We start from the raw sequence: 18,955 nt of genomic DNA, 5'->3' as shown, positions 1-18,955 counted from the left end.
GCTCCTCCTTTCCCACTTTGCGTGCGTGTTTAGAGCATGTTATGTTACGAGAGGGGAATCATGACTACTTCAGAAACCCCAGCACAATAAGAACTACCAGGCAGTGACATAAGTGTACGCTGAAATAAAGTCTTTCACCTTAGAAAAACGGACTTTCTTGTCCTGTCAGCCGTTATCCTGTGCTCGGAGCGCAGGCGCAAATGCGGCGACGCGCGCGCGCTGTGTATCGCCTCACTGATTAAATGCAAAATAAACTACGAGCATGCAACGCCGTTACGTTGTAAATTACACGAAATAAAAGTAATGCAGGTATGATTTTCATTCTATTCACCAGGAGCAGTTTCCATGTTTCATTAACAGTTATTGTTAATATTGTGTATTCACCATGGCAACTGTCGTTTCCATATTAACCCCAAAATGCACTGTTATTTTTTATATTTTTAAATGACAAAATTTGTTTATATATATTCAATGTAAACTTTGATAATCATAATTAATAAATCGCAAATAACAATATCGGCAATTATGATTTTTGTCATAATCGTGCAGCCCTAAGGTGAAGAAACCTGTTTATTATTTATTCATTTGATTTTGCAACTGTTTACTGAAATAGCTGGTTTCAATAAAACTATTTAACATGTCATATTTGGCTTTGACTTTGACTGAACATTTGCTCTCACTTTGCGGAAAAAATATCGGGATATATATTGTATATCGATATTCAGCCTAAATATATCGGGATATGACTTTTGGTCCATATCGCCCAGCCCTACGCCAGTTGATCACCTCCTTGCACGGATTGGTACCGGGGGGAGGGGAAGGGACAAGGGACGGATGCCTTCGGTTAAGCAACAGCAGGGACTGGGAAACTCTGCTCACAGGACCACAATGGAAGGGGGGGGAGGGGGAAAAGGGACGAGGGACGGATGGGTCCAAAGGCCAGGACCTTCAGATGGCAGACCGCAGACAAACGTAAGTAATGGGCAGGACACAGGAGGCTACAGGTAGGGATCGGACACAGGAGGCTACAGGTAGGGATCGACAGACGGTGGGTTTTCTCTTCTCACAGGGCAGGATCAGATAACTGAGTGTCACCTCTCTTTCACGGGACGACAGAGATTGGACGGAGGACCAGGACCTTTTTGGTGGGGAGCAACGAGCAGTATATGGTAGGCAGAAGGCAATAACCGTCAGATGAAATGCAGTAGTCAGCAGTAGATGGCGGGCAAGGTACAAGGGACTACAGGTGGGTGGCAGCAGACAGTGGGCTTTCTCTTTTCGCAGGACACTCATCAATATGGGCGGCCATGACAGGCCGGAACCGGCCGGAACCGGCCTGGTGTTACACCGGAACTGTTTCCCCAAGGGAACTCGTTCCGTTCATCGTAGTTCCTATTCGTCACCAGGTGACATATACACCAGTTAAATCAACAGCAATGCATGGGAAGAGCTGAGAAGGAACCATGAACTTTAAGTGCCTGTATAAAGTGTGGCAAATAATTATTTCATCCCCTGCTGATTTTGTAAGTTCCCCCACTTACAAAGAAATTAAGTGTCTATAAGTTTTATGGTAGGTTTTATTTGAACAGATCGAGACCAGACTATCAACCAAACAAATCCAGAAAAAATGCATTATATAAAGGTTGTAAGTGAAATAAGTATTTGATCCCCTACCAACCAGCAAGTATTCTGCCTCCCACAGATTGGTTATGTGCCCATGTCGAACACAGTTTAGTCCTGTCACTTTAAGAAAGTACTCCTAATGTCAGTGGACACCTGTCCACAGCATCTGTATATTCTATTCCAACCTCTCCACCATCATGGGCAAGACCAAAGAACTGTCAAACGCCAGGGAACAGATTGTAGACCTGCACAAGGCTGGAATGGGCAACAAGATCATCAGCAAGAAGCTTGGAGACAAGGAGACTTGTTGGTATGATTATTCGGAAATGGAAGAAATATAAAATAACCATCAATCGCCCACGGTCTGTAGCTCCATGCAAGATCTCGCCTCATGGGGTACGGATGATCCTGAGAAAGGTGAGGGATCAGCCCAGAACTACACGGGAGGAGCTTGTTAATGATCTCAAGGCAGTTGGGACCACAGTCACCAGGCAAACCAGTGGTAACACACTACGTCACAATGGACTGAAATCCTGCAGCGCCCCCAAGAAGACACATGTACAGGCCCTAAAGTAGAGGTCTACAAGGGTCCCGAACCCAAAAAGACCCGGAATGTGCTACACCGAACCGACCTGGACCCGTCTATTATTTAAAAAGCTGGACCCGGACCCATGTAGATCCGAGAAATGCAGTAAATGTGCTACCCGGACCCGACATGGACCCGTCTATTATTTAAAAGCCATATCACCCTGTAGTCCAAGACTGGTTGCCCACTGAAGCTAAGCAGGGCTGAGCCTGGTTAGTACCTGGATGGGAGACCTCCTGAGAAAAACCAGGTTGCTGCTGGTAGAGGTGTTAGTGAGGCCAGCAGGGGGTGCTCACCCTGTTGTCTGTGTGGGTCCTAATGCCCCAGTATAGTGACGGGGATACTATACTGCCAAAAGAGCACCGTCCTTCGGATGAGACGTTAAACCGAGGTCCTGACTCTCTGTGGTCATTAAAAATCCCAGGATGTCCTTCGAAAAAGAGTAGGGGTGTAACCCCGGCATCCTGGCCAAATTTGCCCCTTGGCCTCTGTCCATCATGGCCTCCTAATCATCCCCATATACTGATTGGCTTCATCACTGTCTCCTCTTCACCAGTAAGCTGGTGTGTGGTGGGCGTTCTGGCGCAATATGGCTGCCGTCGCATCATCCAAGTGGATGCTGCACATTGGTGGTGGTTGAGGAGATTCCCTCATCTATGTAAAGCGCTTTGAGGTCTCAGAAAAAGCGCTATATAAATGTAACGAATTATTATTATTATTATTAAAAGCTGGACCCGAACCCAGCAGGAAGACACAGACCCGGCTGGACCCATTTGTCAAATATTCCACACAAGTTGTTCTTACCTTATCTTACCTGATTTTAGTAGCGGTCGTCTCGTCTCTCTTCCTTGTACCTGACTGACTGTGATGCATTACAATCCTCCGACAAGAAAGTTATCCATGTTATTCCTCTCGTTATTCCAAGCTTAATACACTCATTATTTCAGCTTCAAAAGTCCACTTGATGTCACACTGACGGATGACAAATGCGACTTTGCATATTTGCATTTCGACTTGAGTTAACTTGCATAATAACTTTGACTGTTTGCCATTTGAACTATAGTAACGAGTCCTCGTTCAGTGCCATGGCCGCTACGTTAGCATTATATATTTGCTATAATCCCTGTGCTCTCTGCACCGAGTCTGACCACCAAAACTTTAAGATTGAATAAGACGGTTCATTCATATTATTATAAAAATGGGAGAGTAGTAAAGAAGTGTTTGGAGAATTGTAAAGCACGTCTTGGAGGAATAAGTCCCGCTCTGGTTGTCATAGAAACATGACGCGCTTGAGACTGCAAATTTGAGCAACCTGAAGAGCTTTTTAGCGCAATTTGTGTAGGCATATTCATATTTTGCCGCTATGTGAAAAAATCCAGCAAAATGCGCCGACGTGTTTGTCGACCCCAGAAGATTAATTTTAGCCTAACCATAAATTGTGATTAAAATATATATGAGCACTCACATCAAGACGCCGCTGCGGTGGTGGAGTCCATGCAGGAGGAGCAGCGTTTGGCACTGCGTCGCTTTTCAGCGCGAGCTGTGTGGAGAAGCCCATTTCTACTTTATCCTGATTGTTTTCAATACTCGTAATTCCAACTCCTGACTCTCTACAGTGGTTTTGACCAAACAAAATGGTTTTTATACCGCCAAGGGTGTGGTAGCTCGTACCAAGGGCGTGGTGAGCTGGAACCTGCTTATGTCACGTAGTACCACTTACGTCACACAGTACCGCAAACATCCAATAGGAATATTTAACTGCAGTAGCCACCGTTCAACCTGAAGAGGGCAGCACTCAGACGTTTTTACACCATATATTGTAGAATTAAAACACTTTGTACCCAAATGTCAAAAAAGTTACTTGAATCAATGAACAGCACTAATAAAGCCCCATTCGTACAGATCATTAACTAAAAAAAGTTGGTTTAGGGTTTAGTAACCCTTTAATAGGCATTGGGGGTATTCGGACACCTATAGGGGCCGACACTGAGCTAAACAGCCCCCCGTCTGTAGAGCCTTTTACACTGATACATGGGGTAACTAAGGGCAACTAAGTCACAAAAACCTACTATATGTCCATTCTCCCACTGGGTGAATAGAGTTTTCTTTCCTGGGGAAGAATGTTGACCCCCGCTGACCGCTCCTAAGCCACGCCACCATCTCACGGACCCACTATTTGTCCGACTACACACTATAGCGGGCATACTGTGAACTGCTCGCTTCAAGACTCGACGCTGTAACTCAATGAGAGACGAGATAGCGCAAGCGAGCGGTGACGTCAACGGTAGATGATCAAAGACACTCCAAATACTGTTCATAATGACAAAAAAATCTATAAACATCAACATAATCACACAAAAATAAAAAAATAACTTATCTTTATGTGAGTTGCTCTCGTTGTGTAAAGCTGTCGTGAGATGGACACAGTAATCATTTCAGTTTATTTTGTAAAAACTGTGTTGTTTAAAGTTCATAGTAATTGTTCTGACTTCATGAAGCCTCATGGTGTGAATGAAACATCAAACTGACTAGAAAAAACTCTTTGAAATGTATATATGATACTAAATATCAAGGGTGAAACTGTTAATAATGTAGACAGACAGCAGTCTCAATCAATGTCAGTCATGTGTGGGTGAAATATAATTTATTAGGCATTTAAAAGCATATTGAAAAAAATAAAACATGGAAAGCGCAATAAGCAAAAAATGCTTCTTGGCTTTCAGAAATAAAAGTATTCTTGATTCAAACAAAATCAGCAGAAAATAAAAATGGACAATACATTTTTGATAAAATAAGTAAAGATTTTATTTAATTATTCAATTCAGGACTGACGCCCAATGAAACTGTTTACCGCACTGATAAATAACTTTTCTCCCAGTGTGAACTCTCATGTCCTTTCAGAGTTGATGACTGACTGAATCTCTTGTCACAGTGTGAACACTTGTGCGGCTTCTCTCCAGTGTGGATCCTCTCATGTCTTTTCAGATCTGTTGACCGACTAAATCTCTTGTCGCAGTGTGAACACTTGTAAGGCTTTTCTCCAGTGTGGATCCTCTTGTGTCTTTTCAGACCTGTTGACTGACTAAATCTCTTGTCACAGTGTGAACACTTGTAAGGCTTTTCTCCAGTGTGGATCCTCTCATGTGTTTTCAGACTTCTTGACCGACTGAATCTCGTATCACAGTGTGAACACTGGTAAGGCTTTTCTCCAGTGTGGATCCTCTCATGTGTTTTCAGACTTTTTGACCGACTGAATCTCTTGTCACAGTGTGAACACTTGTAAGGTTTTTCTCCAGTGTGAATTCTCTGGTGCTCTTTTAAACAGTTCGCTGTAGTAAAAGTCTTCTCACACTCAAAGCACATGTAGTCTCTCACACCAGTGTGAATTTTCTGATGTGCTTTTAAATTGCACAGCACTGAAAAACTCTTTCCACACACAGAACATGAATGCGGCTTCTCCTTCGTATGAACTCTCAGGTGTGTCTTCAGGTGTGATGTCCTAAAAAAAGTTTTGCCGCATTGATCACATATGAACGGCTTCTCTCCGGTGTGGATCATCATGTGAATCTTAAGAGATTGTTTGGTTGTGAAACTGTTTCCACACTGAACACACATATGTGACTTTTCTCCAGTGTGGATCCTCTTGTGTTCGGTCAGATGTTGTTTTCCTGCAAAACTCGTCCCGCATTGAACACATGTGAACAGCTTCTCTACAGTGTGAACTCTAATGTGAGATAAACTCTTTCCACACTGAGTGCAGGTGAAAGATTTCTTGGCTTTTGTTTTCTTTAAAAATGTCTTTTTAGTCTTTGAGCGACTCAAATGTTTTTCTCCAGGTTTGACATGATGTCCCTCCTCCACTTCACTCAGTTCTTCACTCTCCTCCTTCACTTCACTCAGTTCTTCACTCTCCTCCTTCACTTCACTCAGTTCTTCACTCTCCTCCTTCACTTCACTCAGTTTTTCACTCTCCTTCACTTCACTCAGTTCTTCACTCTCCTCCTTCACTTCACTCAGTTCTTCACTCTCCTGCTTCACTTCACTCAGTTCTTCACTCTCCTCCTTCACTTCCATCAGGTCTGAAATCAAAGAAAAATGTTTCATTTAATTTTCAGCAAAATAAGAGAAATATGAAAGTGAGCCCTGATGTAATAGCAAAAGTACTAGTAAACAACTGCTATAAAATATCATAATTCTAGTGTTTTCATAAATTAATTGCATGAATGAGGTACATTGATATTTCAATTATTATTTTCAAGGCATTATAGGCACAAATCACATCTCTGAAGTGAGAACTATTAAATATTTGATTAATGACATAAATATCTAATGTAATATTAACATTTATACAATACTGCCTAGGGGTGTGCAATATTGAAATTATTGTTATTTGTTAGATTAAAAAAAATGAAACAATATTTAGCTGAGTCGGTTTTGTTTGGTACAGGCTTGTCATGGATAAATAAATATGAAAATAAAACCACCAGTCGGTGGCGGCAAGTCCATGTCTTAATGAGTGATTAATTGAATCATTCATTCAAATGATTTGTTCATAATGACAGATTCATTTAGAAATTAAGCAAGTGAAAAGGCTTGTTCGACTTCATACAGCTCTGTGCAGTTCGATCTGTGTCTGACTTGGAGCAGTGCATGCTGGTAGAAAATGTTGTCCGACATGAGACATCTTTTTCGAGACGTTTTTGGACGCGTATTTGTGTTCATACCCAAGCAATGTTTAATGGCGATGCGCCAAGTGAACGTGCAAATTCACTCATATTAAAATTAATAAGTTGAGTCTTATTATTAATATCTGACGGCAATTTCACATTTCTTGTTTGTATGAAGGCTAAATACAAATAAAATATTAACAATAATAACACTGTTCGATCGCGCCCGCGCCTCTCACACACACACACACACGCACGCACACACACACACACACAACATATTCCAGCATTGCTTTACATACTTTACATCGCAGCCTGCATCGCAGGGCTACAGGTTAGGTGTCCCTAAAGAACCCGCGTATCTAACAGTAGTTCCGCATTACATTAATTAAATTGCACGCAAGTGTTATTTATTTTTATACCGTGTATTCTCGGTGTATTCATGCACCGAACCGCGACGACCCTAAATCGTATCCATGCTTTTGTCCATGGCCTCATCAATGTTAAGTGAAAACATGTTATTCTTAAGCTTGTCGGACAGATTTCTTTTAAATTCTGGCGAGATGCCGTGTGTAATAAGATAGCCCACATGCTGCCTTGAGACAGACAGATGCGTAAGGGCTAGTTTATCCTCCGCTAACTTCTGTTAGATAGTCTAATTTATTCTTTATGCCTTTATCGACAACATGAAACCCATACTGATTATTTATTCACAAAACCTTTGAAAATTGTATCACGTAGCCTAGAATATTTGCTTCAAAACTATGTGAAAATCATCCTGATTGCTCATTCAGATAAAACAATATATTGATTAAAAATGTGTAAGACATGTTTTGTGTGAGAAAGCTTTATGCGAGGAAGCGTGAACACATCATGAATATTTATGTATTTCACACCTGAGAAAGACAAAGACCATTCCCCTAATGGCCCTGTCAGGTGCTATCAGGCCCTGTCATTCTGAGCAACCTTGCACAAAAAATGAGGAGATTTAACACTAGAACTACCGGAATTCCATAACTACTAGAACGACCATAGCGGTCATTCTGACCGTTCATACTTTGACGTTCATATGGCCGTACTGAACGTCATTTTCGTCATGTAATATCTATTGTACATGTTAACCTTCTCTTTTCCAATGAAGCTTTTAATTCCTGTCGTCATAGCCCTTAAAACAAGCACAAAAGAAAGATTGCCCCGACAGGTGCTGCCTCTATTTGAGGAACATTTTGCATCAAAATAATATTTTTTTTCACCGCACTCACCACATGAATAGACACGTACAAAAGTTAGGAAACGTCAAAGCTTCATACAGTTAGTACAGCTCTGTTTGTAAATAAGTTCAATAATCAATACAAAATCTAAAAATAAATGGATCTACAATGATAGGTAATGATAAACAGGACACACAATTTTAATTCAAATGAATGTGAAAATGTACACACACAAACAGGCTAAGAAAAAAACATGAACATTAGCTAAACAAGAAAACGAACTGCTTCAGAACGATTAGTTTCAGTGAACAAAAAATATTAACGAACAAAATCAGGTTAACTGCCCATTTGAACGGTGCAAACATACCGCATCATTGACGCTTACGCACATACCACACAGGTAAACACCGCCTTTCGCGTGCAGCTCCCACACACGTTGTGACATTTGATACATCTCCTTGGTTTTATTTTGTTTGCAGTTCCTCCAGTTGTATGGCTTTTGATTCCATGTGGTCGGAGTGAAGTTCACTCGCCAGTCGTATGATGAAGTCCCTCTGCGAAACTTGCAATGTAGCGGACTTATGATATCTATAACGCGTGCGGTCAAAATGACCGTTATGGTAGTTCTAGGTAGAAATAGTCAGAACTGTTGTGTGTTTTATGATTTTAATAAAATAACAGTGTCAGAATAAAATATACACATATTTAGGAAAAGTCAGAGTCCTACAGCCACATTTATTTTATTTTAACAAAGTTATTACATTGTAAAATTTAAAAACGGTCAAAATGACCGCCTTGGGAGTTCTAGTGTTAAAAAGAATGGCTTTTTGATTGTTTGGATTTATTTACAACACAACATAATCCAAAGATACACAACAAAGGACAAAAAAGCACATTATTTAACACGCTGATCTAAAAACAAAGACTTGAACAGTCACACACCTTTGTGCCAAATATATCCAAATAGAAAACAATTATTTTAAATTGTACAAATATTTTACAATATTACTGTTTCTACAAAATTGTATCCACTGTACAATTATCACATTAACGATAATGATAATTTGCTGAGCCAGGAGAAACTGTACATCTCTTTAGTTTCATACAGATTACATTGCAGGAGAATATTTATTTTATTTCCCAAAAAAATATAAATATAAACTAAATTGGTTAAATTTAGTTAAATTGGTAACATGGCTGCAAAAATGTTTAACTTGATATAAATGTAAAATAACATTTTACAATCATCTGATTTTGACAACCATTATGAAAGTTTCTCAAACCCTTTACTGACCATTTGTTGAAAACGAAAAAATAATAACAATTTAATAAAAAAAAACTACAACCTTTTAAAAAAAGTGATGAAGTGCTTGAATGTTTCTAACATGTTCTTCAGCATCATGAATGAATGAGGAATAAACACCAACCTCTTTGTTCTTCAGGATCTTCAGTGTGTTTCATTCTGCAGGGTTCTGGATCACTCATGTTCTCACTGTCCTCTTTAATAAACTCAGTCTTTGCAGATTTCAGCTCTTTCTGATGCTCTGATGCTCGTCTTCCCTTTGTAGGATGATGGGAATAGTCCAGCATTTATTGGAGAACTGCTGTGGGAGGAGCTTCACTGATGATGTAACTAGTGGGAGGAGCTGATCTGCCTAAATAAAAAATATATCATTTACTGAGTTTGGTTTTATACCAACTGATAACAGAACATAAAAAATGTAAATTCTTCCAGTTATAAATAATGGTTAAAAAAAAAAAAAAAAAAAAAAAAAAATTACAGAAACATAGGGGAGAGCGGGGCATAACCTAACGCAGGGCTAGTTGAAACACCCTTGTTTTAAATACTTCCACACATGCTAACATTTCGAAACAGTGTATTTACTAGTTGCCATTTCAACAAGAGACAAAAATTGCGCCAAAATTCAGAAATCCTTGGAAGATTTCACTGAACATTTATTTAACCATATGTAGGATTATCCTTGAACAGTCCATTTCATATGAACCCAACACCACATTCCACAGTTCGGAACGATTCTCCAGTGAACCATTAGTAAGTCATAAAACACAGTCATGGTGCCGAGATGGCTAAAGGAGATGTCACCCCCCTTCCCCTTGTTGTGCGTGTCTAATCTCAAACCAGCGATGCCAGGACAGCAGGAAAAGATTCCTTTGTTCCCCAAACTTACGACCAAATGGTCAAGAAACCCTGTGGTGACCCCAATGCATAAATCCACAGCCTTATCAGGAAACGAAGGATGCTAAAGCATTCTTATGGCCCAGAATCACCAGAAACCCTCAACCAGGGGACACCCCCCTTTCTGCAGTTGTAAATTCCAGAGACTTTTGTCTCCAAAACCAATAGACTGAAATTAACCCACTTGTGGTTTAATACAAACAACGGTCTCAAAATTGCTTCCAATAAGCTGAACTGATCACCAGTATTTACCTCACATATATCTTAAGTATCATGTATATTTTATGTAACCTGTGGAGTTCTTTCTGTGTGTTTAACTTTCATTACAGCCTATTTGTAAGGTTTTCTACCTCAGTTATAGGAACTAATCACCAGAAGTTGCCTCATACATGTGTATTCTCTGTAGTATGTATGCTTTATATTACTCAAGTTAATTTTGTGTGTTAAACACTTATCACAGCTAAATCCTTATTTACTCCCACCTCAACTATGGGAAGTATATGTATTTTGGTACCTACTTGATGGGTAAATGATTTCTAGAATTTTGATATAAAGTAGATGTGTGTAGGATGCACCATATTTAAACTATTAAGTTTGCTTATTAAAGCGTTTAAATAAACTCTCAGGAGTTTGGGCACACACGATCACGTGGACATTACGCTAATTACATGCAAGAACCGGAGAACGGGGCGTAGGTCCCGCCCAAGACAATATCTGATTGGCTGTCGCACTAGGAAGGACGGGTCAGATGGACACGCTTATAACCCAATGACAAGCACCTATGCTTTGCTTTTTGCCTTGCTTTTTGCCTTGCTTTTTGCCTGCCTTGTGCCTCGCTTTTGCAGTGACTTTTGCTCTTGCTGACCTTTCCATCGTCCAGCGTGTATGCTTACATACTCTTCAAACCACCAAGAGCTCACTCAAAACTCATCAACTCTTCCGTAAGATCCTTCGTTGAACTTCGTCAAAGAAACCCCTCTCAGAGTCGCTCCAGACTCAGAGGAAACTCCGTTGCATAGCAACCCGCAATCCAGGAAATCCCGCGAACGAAGCGCCACCCGGCAAAGCCAACCAACCACTCACCATCGAGTGCTGTTCCTTAGAACGCATCATCGACCGACTGCCAGCCAATCAGCGCCGAAGAGATTCCCTCTCCAGCAACTTCGTCACAGGGAACGCACGCGCTCAGGAGCATCTAAACGCAAGTACACAATATCTCCTAATTCTGGCTGAACTGGTGCAAATCTTATTAAGAAAACGAACTAAGATTAAAGTGCTAGTAAGTTGATTCTCTCAGGTTGCGGTCAAGAAATAGTGTCTAACGCTAGACATTTGGGACTCCATTCATACTCCGTTAATAACATCACTCTCTGCCACTGTTTGAATGAATGTTTGTGTGTTTTCGTGTTAGTTTAGTTTGTGTGTATTAGAGTAGTTCAATAAAGTCTTGGTTGATTTTTACATACAAGCGTCTTGTGCTGTGTGCTTACAAGTTACTGCCCTAAACTGTAGATTTTGCTACCTTGCTCATATTAATCAGTTATCATAACTTTATGATATTATTACCGTAGGCCACGGGATAATATTCTGTCCAGAATTGATAAAATACCCTAATCTCAACTTATCGGTGGACGAATAGTTGATAAAGTGTTAAATATTAATTCTGAATAATTTGCATAATAATTCGGTTCTTATTCCCTGTAATTCAATCCCCTTTGAGTTATATTGATCCTAATTCCCTTATTAATCTTACACATAGCTAAAGTAAATTTCTTGTTATTTTTTCACCTCTATTTTTGGTGTTTATTTTAAAATAGACAAATTTGATATTATTTTAATCACCAATATGTTATTTAACAGTTGATATGGTTCTTTAATGCTTTGCTAACTAGCAGAAGACACTAGCAGGGTCTGAATCTCAGTTGTGCAGGCGGGGCATGCTATATGTGAACACAGGGCTGTCAACTCTCACGCATTCACCGTGAGACTCACGCAATTGACACTTCTCACACGCTCTCACGCCACACATCCATTTTCTCACGCACAGAAAAATCACGAGGACACGGAGACCGACAGACTGGACAGAGCAGGTTACTTATGATATAAAAAAATCTCAGCTCTCAGATTCTCTCAATTTTATTACGAAATTCAAACAATAAATACCGTTTTGTCGCTTGTAAATGATGTGACAGATCCCTAGCGGTACATAAACCCATCATCTCAACTAGCTAATAGTAAATAAACACGAATGAACAATGTTGAAAGATACAGTACAACTTACTGAAATGTATATTCCTCATACATATTATCTTATATTCTTATAATTTAATGACCATAATATGTGACCTGATCCAGAAAAATGAGTCACAGTGACCCAAATTTAAAAATTCAAAAAATATTTTGGTATTAATGGAAAGAGGTAAAAACGATATAAATACTGTTCGTTTTCTCACACAAACCACTCGTTTCGTGTCTTATGGTGCGTTCACACCGGACGCGTGTAGCGCGTCAGGCGCGAGTGATTTCAATGTTAAGTCAATGCAAAGACGCGTTTACGCGCGTAAAAAATTCCTGCGGCGCGAATGAGGCGTTTAGCGCGGCGCGGTAGACGCGAATTCGCCTCATTCGCGCGTCAAGTTCGCGCGAATGACGCGAATTGAGCGTCTGGCGCATTAAGCGCGTTACGCGCGAATTATTTTATTACTGCTATTTGTGCATTCACGCGTTTGACGCGAATTCGCGTCTGCCGCCCGAGTTGAAAAATCTGAACTTCTGCGTCAATTCGCGCCGCGTTAACCAATCAGGAGCCTGCTTGCATGCTGCTGTCACGTGGTGAAGTGACAGTTTATAATGTTATTTTATGTTTGGCCTCAATAAATTATTTTGTAATATGACTAAAATGCACGACAAAGCAAATCTTTCACATAAAAACTCGATTTCAATATGAGAAATACTCATTTTTTATTGAATGCTATTTATTCCATATCTATTCTAGATTATATGAAACTTTATTAATCTAATGTAAAGACAACAAACACAATTTAGTGTATAAAAACTTTTTAAAAAAATCACAGGACAGGTTTCACTTTTGGAGGCTGGCTCCATTTATTATCAAAACAAAAATAAATGACAGATTAGGTGGGTGCGGGCGAGGGTGAACCTCGCGCCGGGCTGTACAGCGCGGGCTCGTCAGGCAGCGACCACCACTCGAGGCCGAGGCTTATACGGCCTACGCTGTCCTCGTCAGCGTCCTCACCGTTAGGTCCACCAAACCTACCTCCTGGAGCAAATTGTGAAACTCCTGAAACCCTCCGGAGGGTTCGGTGGACCCGAGTACAGCGCCGATGTCCCCTACGCTGCTGTTTCTGCTCTCCAGAGCATACGAGTGGAGACTCTCTCGATTAATGCTATGCTCGATAAACATCTAAAAAAAGATGGCCGCCAACAGGTTTAGAAACTTTCGCCTCTGACGCGCGTAAATCGCTTCAAACTTTTGATTTTACGCGCGTCAGTTTCCCTCTTGACGCGCGAATGCACACAAAGTGGTCAAGCGTATAACTAGACGCGGCAGGCGCGAATTTGACGCGCTTTTCACGTCCGGTGTGAACGCACAGTTAGGCCATCAATGTGTACTTACGATGGGGAATTGTTTAATTTGGACTTCTCTGTGCATGCTCTTTGAGATAGTGACCATAAACCTGCATTATATGACTGACAGACAAGAACGGTTTGACCTAAAAATATCAAAATTGAAACTACTGCGGAAACAAAGACACCTACATCTCGGATGCCCTTGAGGTAAGCTAAAACATGCCAAAATTTAATTTCAAAGTGAACTATCCCTTTAAATAATACTACCAGCTGATAGGGCTCTCTGTATGTTTACAGCATTAAGTGAGATTTTAAAGGGGGGGGGGGGGGGGGTGAAATGCTAATTTTCACTCAATCTCCTGTTAATCTTGAGTACCTATAGAGTAGTATTGCATCCTTCATATCTCCAAAAAGTCTTTAGTTTTATTATATTTATAAAAGAAAGATAGGCTGTACCGAGTCTTTCCGGAAAAAAAACGAGCGGCTGGGGGCGGGCCGTGTGGGCGAAGCTAAAGCTGTGCTTACCCGCCGAGCTAACAACACACAGAGACATTTGAAGCAGTTTTACTCACCGCCCGGTTCCAACCACGACCGCGAACCTTTATCATTGTGACTGCTCGATCCTTAAGCATTAGACGATCTGCAAATCCGTCGATCTGGGCTTTGTTTATAAAACAATCATCGTCAAAATGCAGGAAACAAACAGTCTTACACAACTCCCTTGATGCTCTGAAAAAACAAACTCCATCCACTGGTCCCTTAATGCTGGGAATCTTTGGGAATCTGTGCAGGGTTGTCTTGCCCTGGCAACCAAAAACCCACTTCTTTGGTGACATTGACTTTCCTAAAGCCGAGCAGAGCGCTTTGATGAGGTACAGCGCACTCGCGCTATTCATGGAGAAGTGCCCTTAGGACCCGTATAAGGAAATTCCGCCCCAGCTGACGTCACGCAGACCCATACTCGAAAAAAACTTTCCGAAACTTGTGACGAACCGGAAGGACAATTTTTGGCACAGAAATACTCCATCAAACGTACAATTTAATTTTTGAAACTTTGTCCATGTTTAGCATGGGAATCCAACTCTTTAACAGTGTAAAAAACTCAGTATGCATGAAATAGCATTTCACCCCCCCTTTAAGAAAAAAAAAAAAAAAAAAAAAAAAAAAACAATCAATAAAAAGGCCATTATTTAATGTCATTAACCATCATTATGAGGCTCTCTTTTTTTTAAGTATTGGTTCAGGCACAGTTTAGGTAACGGTACCGTTTTAAAAGTATCGATTTGGCACCAGTATTGGAAAAAACCCAAACGATACCCAACCCTACTGCTGTGTTCATCAGATAAACCTTGAACTGCTCTTTAACAGACATCTTGGAGATGTTATGCTATCTAGGATATTAATTGCAATAAAGTAATTAGATCAATAACATATTTTAGTTTTGTATGTTCAGAAACTGATGATGACCATAAAACTTAAAAAAAGAGAAGCAGCATTAGTTAACATGTCCAGTTTCAAACTTCATTAAAGGTCCCGTTCTTCGTGATCCCATGTTTCAAACTTTAGTTAGTGTGTAATGTTGTTGTTAGAGTATAAATAATATCTGTAAAATTATAAAGCTCAAAGTTCAATGCCAAGCGAGATATTTTATCTAACAGAAGTCGCCTACAGTGAACGGCTCGTTTGGACTACATCCCTCTACTTCCTTCTTTAATGACGTCACTAGAACCGTTTTTTTGACTAACCTCCGCCCACAGGAATACACAAAAAAGGGGGCGTGGTCTTGTTGCGCTCCCACGGAGAAGAGGAAGAGTTGCGTTTGTAGAGTGTGTTTGTCGCCATGTCGTCGAGACGCTGTTATTTTCATCCCGAGTCCCTGAGCGCATGCATCTCCAAGTTATGGCGTGACCTTCCCGGGCAACGTGCGCTAAACTGCTGTCGAATCACAACACAGGAACCGCTGGCACAATCAGAACTCGTTGCGTATTTCTGAAGGAGGGACTTCATAGAACAAGGAAGTCATCAGCCCGTTCTTAGAACAGTGAAAACAGCGGTATACAGATAAGTAAATTGTGTGAAAAATACTGTGTTTTTTTACACGCGAAACATGAACACATGTTATATTGCACACTGTAAACACAATCAAAGCTTCAATAACACACGAAAAACGGGACCTTTAATATTTAGGCTATCTGATATTATATCAATTGTATTATATTTATCTATTTATCATTTATGAACTTTCCCCATGTTCATTACTCATGACAAGGACAATATAAAGTGTGTATAATTATCTGCTCTATATATTTAAATTTTAACAATATAATCTGCAAAAAATAAATGTCAACAAAAAAATATAAAGGTAGGCTACAATTAAAATGGCAACAGCAAAACTTGAGATCGTTTCCCATCAATTCCCCTCACAGATCTCAAACTTTAACTCTTGACTTGACATTCAATAACAGTTCTCACTCCAAACATCGAGACAATCACACAAACGAACACAAAATCGCTCAGGTCTGAATGAACTCAACATATTCTCCTCATGCTCGCTGCTGCTGCACTAAATGTTTATTTCAGAAGGAAGACGCCAGAAAAGACGCACAAGTATCGCTGTGATCGATCAAAACAATACAGAAATGAGTCTGTCGCTATATCAAAGTGTGATATATCAAGTCGCTATATCAATCTGTGTGTGATGGTTGTGTAAATATGAGAAATACCGTGAACTGCTCTCCTCACCTTCTCCTTCTTCTTTTGATATTTGCAGCAGACTATAGTCGCTAGAATGGCGTATTGCTGCCCTCCTCAGTTCATTTGAAGAAATGGATTTAACAGATTATATCCTTACACTACCGTTCAAATTTTTGGGGTCAGTAAGTTTTTTAATGTTTTTAAAAGAAGCATCTTCTGCTCACCAAGGCTGCATTTATTTGATTAAAAATACAAACAAAAACAGTAATATTGTGAAATATTATTCCAATTTAAAACGGCTGTTTTCTATGTGAATATACAGTAAAGTGTAATTTATTCCTGTGATCAAAGCTGAATAAAGTAATTTTCAGCATCATTACTCCAGTCTTCAGTGTCACATGATCCTTCAGAAATCATTCTAATATGATGATTTGATGCTCAAGAAACATTTATGATTATTATCAATGTTGAAAACAGTTTACATTTACATTTTTATTTCATGATGCTATGATGAATAGAAAGTTCAAAAGAACAGCATTTATCTGAAATCTAAAGCTTTTGTAACATTAAACACTAACATTAAACACTGTTTGGGGTCAGTAAGAATTTTAATTTTATTTTTGGGGAAATAAATAAAATAAATCAATACTTTTATTCATCAAGGATGAGTTAAACTGATCAAAAGTGACAGTAAAGACATTTATAATGTAAGAAAATATTCTATTTTAAATAAATGCTGTTCTTTTTAACTTTCTATTCTATTCATCATAGCATCATGAAATAAAAATGTAAATAACTGTTTTCAACATTGATAATAATGAGAAATGTTTCTTGAGCATCAAATCATCATATTCGAGTGAATGACACTGAAGACTGATGCTGAAAATTCAGCTTTGATCACAGGAATAACCAGAGGCGGACAGAGTACACAGCTTCATTACTTGAGTAAAAGTACAGATACCCCTTGCTAAATTTTACTCAAGTACAAGTAAAAGTACTACAGTCAGATGTCTACTTAAGTAAAAGTACTGAAGTACTTGTTTTTAAAAGTACTTGAGTACCAAGAGTACAAGAGTACATTTTCTAAATATTGCATTACTACTGCCATAGTGCTTACATTTATGTACAGAAACGTCCTACATGGAGTTATGAAAAATGTTAATGTTAATACCTTGGAGAATGTAAAGTAATTGAAAGTAAAATCAAGTCATTTTCATCTTTTTACCATGCTGCTTTATTTAACATTTTCACTTGCCCACAAGTGATAGGGTTAGGAGCAGGCTTCACTCTATGTTTTTTTAGATTTTCAGAGTGCTGGCCTCATATGTAACACATATGAAACAAAGTAAAGAGGCCGCACTATGCATATAAAACGTTTATTTTGCACAAACGCGTTTCGGCGTGTGCCTTCTTCAGTGTGCCTCTTTACTTTGTTTCACTTGCCCACAAGGCAATAGCACAATGGCAACGCTCTGACAAACCTCTGCTAGAGTTTTAATGGATTTTTTGCACCCACATTTGAACCCGACTGTGTTAAACACACCGCATACTCAAGAACATCAACGCAAATGCTCAGCTTACATTAATGTGTAATATCAGAAAAGAAAATTCAGCTAACAATTGTGTGTACATGTGAGTTTCTCTTTTTTTCATCAATCAAATCACAGGGTTCCAGACTGCGACCAAATATGCGACCATTTTATTAAGAATGTTCGAGTTCAAATTGTATGTGGTGGCATTTGTGCGAGTGCATGGTCATGTACTACTCAGTTAAATTCACGCATGAATTTTCCTGCATTGAACTTGTTTTAGCGCCCGCCAAAGTGAATTTTTGTCCCGCCAAAGTCTTATTTGATCGGTGAGTAAAGTAGATGAACTGCCGCTTGTGACAGGGCGCATGTTTAACTGAAAGAACGAGCAGAGAGAGAGAGAGAGCTGGTCACGCGCGCAGACACACTCGGTCTCTCTCGCGCACTGTCGCTCGCTTTTTCTTTTTTCCTTTTTTTTTTATTTATTATTTTTTTAGAAGAAGTAACGGGTACTCACGGTTATGGATAGAAATGTAGCGGAGTAAAGAGTACAATATTTGCCTCTCAAATGTACTTGAGTAAAGTCATGAGTACTCCCCAAAAATTATACTCGAGTAAAGTACAGATCCCTCAAAATTGTACTTAAGTACTGTACTCAAGTAAATGTACTCCGTTACTGTCCGGCTCTGGGAATAACTTACATTTTAAAATATATTAAAATAGAAAACAGTCATTTTAAATTGTCATAATATTTCACAATATTACTGTTTTTTTTATTGTTTTTATCAAATAAAGGTAGCCTTGGTGAGCAGAAGATACTTCTTTTAAAAACATTAAAAAAATCTTACTGACCCCAA

The 18,955-nt window shown here is 39.5% G+C and overlaps 1 protein-coding gene across 2 annotated transcripts; it reads right to left on the bottom strand.

The window, feature by feature from the left end:
• Window positions 1-4,837: 4,837 nt before the first annotated feature.
• Window positions 4,838-16,660, bottom strand: LOC307162981 (uncharacterized protein). 2 transcript variants are annotated; one of them, XM_079878772.1, is made up of 3 exons: window positions 16,599-16,660; window positions 9,515-9,742; window positions 4,838-6,288 (listed from the first exon to the last, which is right to left on the bottom strand). In XM_079878772.1, the coding sequence occupies exons 2-3, from the start codon at window positions 9,675-9,677 to the stop codon at window positions 5,057-5,059; spliced, it is 1,395 nt and encodes a 464-aa protein (XP_079734898.1). In that variant the 5' UTR covers window positions 9,678-9,742; window positions 16,599-16,660; the 3' UTR covers window positions 4,838-5,056. The 2 variants fall into 2 exon arrangements, with proteins under 2 accessions (XP_079734898.1, XP_079734899.1); XM_079878773.1 differs by having other exon boundaries at window positions 16,618-16,646.
• Window positions 16,661-18,955: the final 2,295 nt, after the last annotated feature.

Source organism: Squalius cephalus (assembly GCF_949319135.1).
Source record: "Squalius cephalus genome assembly, chromosome: 1".
Taxonomy (NCBI): Eukaryota; Metazoa; Chordata; class Actinopteri; order Cypriniformes; family Leuciscidae; genus Squalius; species Squalius cephalus.
This window is presented reverse-complemented; position numbering and strand designations above follow the sequence as displayed.

Excerpts from the sequence above, each read along its gene's own strand:
- LOC307162981 (XM_079878772.1), bottom strand. The coding sequence starts at position 9,677 with ATGCTGGACTATTCCCATCATCCTACAAAGGGAAGACGAGCATCAGAG. Across the intron at positions 6,289-9,514 it reads AGATCCTGAAGAACAAAGAG|ACCTGATGGAAGTGAAGGAG; the intron begins GTTGGTGTTTAT and ends CTTTGATTTCAG.